General features: G+C 36.1%; 1 protein-coding gene across 1 annotated transcript in view; it reads left to right on the plus strand.

Annotated features, from left to right (window-relative positions):
- The window catches only part of LOC119589696 (serine/threonine-protein phosphatase 4 regulatory subunit 3A-like), a 21,908-nt gene that overhangs the window by 16,495 nt on the left and 413 nt on the right, over positions 1–5,000 (plus strand). The window contains exons 9-12 of the mRNA XM_037938281.1: positions 132–286; positions 439–593; positions 794–945; positions 2,830–5,000. The exon at positions 2,830–5,000 is cut by the window's right edge and continues 413 nt beyond it. Coding sequence (XP_037794209.1) covers positions 132–286; positions 439–593; positions 794–945; positions 2,830–2,979 — 612 coding nt within the window. The 3' untranslated portion in view covers positions 2,980–5,000. The remainder of the gene's footprint in view (positions 1–131; positions 287–438; positions 594–793; positions 946–2,829) is intronic.

Raw genomic sequence — 5,000 nt, forward strand, 5'->3', positions numbered from 1 at the left:
ATTTATTAAGGGTTTTAAAGCGTGTTAATTAATATTTAATGTGTTTGATAACATTCATTTTGTATAAAAGGATATGAAGCTCATTTTATTAAGTGGCTGCATATATGATTTGCCTATTTATTTGATTCTAGGAGGATATAAAGTCATTGTGGATGAGTGTAGTAGAAAAGTTTGGAGAGGTCCTTGCCCAGGTGGACTATGTGCAGACCTTCCATGCTTTGCGAATGCGATATGAACAGCATCAAGATAGACTGAGAGACAGAGATAGGAATACTTCCCTGGATGGGTAAGTGGCTAGTAGCATTGGTTTGGGATTTTTCTGCACTTGTAATAATTATCTCGTACTCTAAGCATATACAAGTCATGTAACCATATATGTAAATTGAGATTAATACTTTGATAACAAGCAACTGGACTAATTGAATGTTCCTGCGTTAGGATTGGTGGTGTTGTACGAGGTGCACGGTATAGAAGAGATGTCAGAGATCTTGACGAGGAGGAAGAGATGTGGTTCAACAACGATGAGGAAGAGATAGAGGAGACTGAAGCACTTTCTGTTCTGTCCTCCAGAGACACAAGTTTGTCACCTGTTGGTAAGTGGCTGTTGTCATGTCTCCATTAATAAATGCAAAGTAAAATAAACTGGTTTAATGGTCACGATACAAATAGAAAGGAGTGATTAATTATAGCAAATAATAAGTGAGAATGAAATATTTATAAATTTATTACTTAATTCCCTGATATATGCAAGATTTTTGACCTTTGTAACAATATGTAATTGTGACCTTACCAGAAAAAGTAGAAAAAGAGAATGGAGCTAGCAAGATGATCGGTGCAACAGGGAAACAGGGTCTGCTGCTCAACAATGGCAACAAGGACAACAACAACACTGCCACTGCTCTGTCTTCAGAAGGCAACAAGTCTCCCGTCCCTGCCCGCAAGAAGGTAAGTTTTGGCTGCTGTTTTGTGTTTCTGTGTGTGCATAAATAGATGGATATAGATAAAGGAATAGTTGTTGACACAGACAGATGCCATAGAATGATTATTGTGATACTTAATCCTCTTTAGCAGAGATCTCACAATATGCTACAGAATATAAAAAATAAAAGGGGCTTAGAGTTATTGTCCTAATAGTTTGTGTGCATTAAGGATATCAATTTTCAACAGAGGGGTTAGATTATAAACATTAAATGTTGTATTTACTATTTAGTTGAAGATAACATTTTTATTACAAGACTTGGGGAAAAATGGTTGAATGCATATATATGTGTGACAAGAAATTAAGTATACTTATCATGTTTTAAGGATCTTAGAACAGACACCGATACCCAATGTCAAGATATTACATGATAAATTATAGTTGGATCAGGAGGATTTAGTAGGTTGAAAGTAAGATGGTTTTAACAGTAATGAAAAGCAGCAGCAAACATTTATAATGAGAGAGTGTCGTTCTTCTTTTGTACTAAAATGAAGAAATACTTACATTTTTATCACCATAAGGATACATTTTAATCTTTTGTAGAAGTAAAACAACAGTTATGATTTTTTTATAATTGTTTGCAACTATTGCATTTTGTACAATGTTTTACTTTTTGAAAGTCTGTTGTTGTTATCAGTTAACAGGTAATATTAGGTAATTTAAAGAAAAATGTAAAAATAATACTAGTATTTTCAACAGAAAAAGTGCACTCTATTATAAAACTTGGTTAGTGATGAAATATCCATTAACAATTGTAATGAAACAAGTATGCAGTTCTCTGTAACCTACTGATCCTAGTTGGCATGTATACCATGACAGGGTAAGCCAGAGTTTTGGATGGCATAGTAGATACCATGACAGTTGAGGCTGCTCCATTCTGCACATATTTTTGTCATTGACTTCTATGATGGCACTAGTTCCTGAACCTTCCAGAGTTGTCCTAAGCCTTAGTTTTAGATTCTTTAATTGAAAAGCAAGGAGTGACTCAGAATAAAACAGGAAATTTAAAGAAAAATGTTTCTCCACTCCCTGATGTTAATCCTGGGGCATTAGCTGGTGTGTTCTGATTATCTGTATTCATGTTGACATGTAGAAAAGGTATGAATGAGAATGAATATCTTCACAATACAAGAGATGTATTTGACTGGATTTGATTATGTCTCCATCAGAAATGCATGTATTTTCTTAGATAGATAAAATTGAAAGCAGTCAAATACATTTCTTGTATTATTAAGTGTTCTGATTATTTCTTGCTGCCATTGGATGAAAGTATTGTTTTTCTCTTACTACTGATTTTGTGATTGAATGGTGACAGCACTATTTTTATATTTCTTGATTATGGGGTAGGCATATTCATAAGAAATTCTCTTTAATATTAAAAAAGAAGTATATATTTACAGTTTGCATTTACTGTTTCTCTTTGCAAAGAATATGATTTCTCTTATTATTTTTTTTATACTTCTTGTCCTCAGCATACATTTCATGGGCTTGTTCTTTACTGCACATTCTTCATATCATATTGCACCATATAGTATGCCGTTGTGACCCTTCTCATACATAGTATGCAGTTGTGACCCTTCAAATGATTCATGCTTAACAAAAAAATTTCAACAGCACAAAGCAATGCATGGCAAAACATTCTGCTGCTAAATATATGATAATAAGGACCTAAATGCTTTCATGATTATCATATATACACAATGGCTTTTAGAAGACAGGAATTTCAGCATGTTAAACTTTTTAGATTTAGATCCATTTTATGCACAATTTCATTTTTGCTTTTATTGATGCTCTAATTACATAAGTGCTGTTTCTTATTTAATATTTATGTTGATATCTGTATTTTTTAGGTGAGTCTTGTGGCATATGATGAAAATTCTGATGAAGAGGAAGAGGAGGAAGAAGAAGAGGAAGCTGGTGAAGAAGACCAGGAAGAAGAGGAAGAGGAAGAGGACAGTAATGTTCCGTCTGCCAAAAGACCGCGACTAAGCAGTGATTGAGGGTGTGTGAGTGGCAGAGTCAGCAGTCAGTAAGCTATGGGCCTGGCTGTGGTGCAGTGGGAAAGACGTGGCAGCACTATGGGCAATTAACTGATGAGTCAGTCAGCTGCATTGATGTGCTGTGCTGGCCTCTTGCCCACCTTTCCTGTGATGGTGATTGGCGACAGTTGAGGCAATGACTGCCAGTAGCCCAACACTGCCAGCAGCGCACCCAGGCTGCACCCACTGCCTACCCACTCACCCATGTACATAGCCCGCACAATGCCTCACACCCATGTGTACAAATCCTTCTGTATATGTGAGCCAGCAGCAGCTGTGGGCCCATCTGGACCCGTGCCACCGTGACCAAGAAGTAATGGACATTTTAATGGAATATTTTTATATAGTGTAAATTGTTATTGACAGTGTTAGTACTAGTGTGTGTGCTGAGGGCCTAGACTTGGTAGTGAGGCCAGACTGCAACTTCAGTTGCGTTGCACAGTCTTGAGGCTGCTCTCTGCCTTGTGCAACTAGTGTGTCTTGTTGCAGTAAACTGGGGGAACCCTGTGAGTTTGCAAGACATGCAAGTTTGAGTGTATGCTTGTACGTGTGGGACTGATTGAGTGCGTGAATAGGTGAGTGAGTGCATTTATGCAAGCGTGGCCCAACCTGTTTAACTGGAACCTTATCTTGAGTGGTGAGGTGTCCCAGTTGGGATATTCACAACACTTGGTTGAGGCACAGAAGGCCTCCCAAGAATCTGAACTGTGACTGGGCCTGTGATGCTCCCATGCCTGCTCCTCTAACTGTTTTCTGGTTGAACATGGCCAGCAGCTAAGATAATCTCAGTATTGGGTAACCAAACGTTTTAGTACCTGTTGTCTTGTAGGAAGAGTCCAACAATTTCCACTCAGTGCTGAACACTTAATGAAGGGGAGCAAGCTGGGCAGACCAGATGGCAACAGCAGTGGATGGTAACACAGAAATGCATTTACAATCGTTGGCAAGCATGTTATCATCAGTCATGTCATGAATCATCTCATATTTCATTTTTCGGTTCTGCAATGTTTGATAACATTTGTTTGACAGGCCATCATTATGGTACTTGATTGGGGGACTTGGGGCTCTTTTTTCCTATATGTGAAAAAGCAAAATGTCATGAATTTTTTATAAAAAAAAAGAAAAAAAGAATGCAGTGCTTTGAAATTTTCAGTAGAAAATGAAGTTTATTACACCTGAACATTGGCTAGACAAAAGTCGTGAATGGCTTGCAAATTGATGTTCCTAACATTAGTTTCATAAATAGGCTTGCATTCAAAAGCAAATTTGGTGCCTGTCTATATTAGCTTGGAGAGTACATTCATTTTTATTACTTGGCATCAAGATATTAGCTTGTGATAATTTTTTTCTTCAAAATTTCTCACATGCATGGTGTTCAAAATCTGTTAGTTGATTTATTTTTCATTATTACTGGTTGTATCAAAGTTTTAATGAAACAAACTGCAGACAAGGTAATTTTTGTTAGAATATAAATATATATTTTTATTTAGGCAGTATATCACCTTCTACTCCACATGGTAAATACTAATTTTCTCTTTGTCAGAAAAATAAAATCTTTAGGATTATACAGTCATATTTAAGGTACTAGCTAAGTCAATATTTCCAGATTATGGAAATCTCATGTACAAACGACGTCTATTTTATGACTGTGTTACACACTAGCACATGCCATTGTGGATGTACAGTTACTTGGCTATGAAGTTGCAGTTTGAAACTGTTCTAGACATGTCAATTCTCAAAAGGCTAAAGAATTTGAACTATATATATTTTTTTTGCTTATTTTAGTAGTTTGTAAATAATAAAATGGATTACTATTTGGAGATGTACTGTAGGTATATGAGAGCTCTCTTCCTTTGCTGAAATACCTGTGATATTTTGTCATTTTTTCCCTGATTTTGTACCATGTATATTCTCTGTTGAAATTATAGTGGATTAGTTCACACAAAATCATTTAACCAAGATTATAGTGATGAAAATAAACT

The sequence above is a fragment of the Penaeus monodon genome, chromosome 26, assembly GCF_015228065.2.
Source record: "Penaeus monodon isolate SGIC_2016 chromosome 26, NSTDA_Pmon_1, whole genome shotgun sequence".
In the NCBI taxonomy this organism is placed as follows: domain Eukaryota; kingdom Metazoa; phylum Arthropoda; class Malacostraca; order Decapoda; family Penaeidae; genus Penaeus; species Penaeus monodon.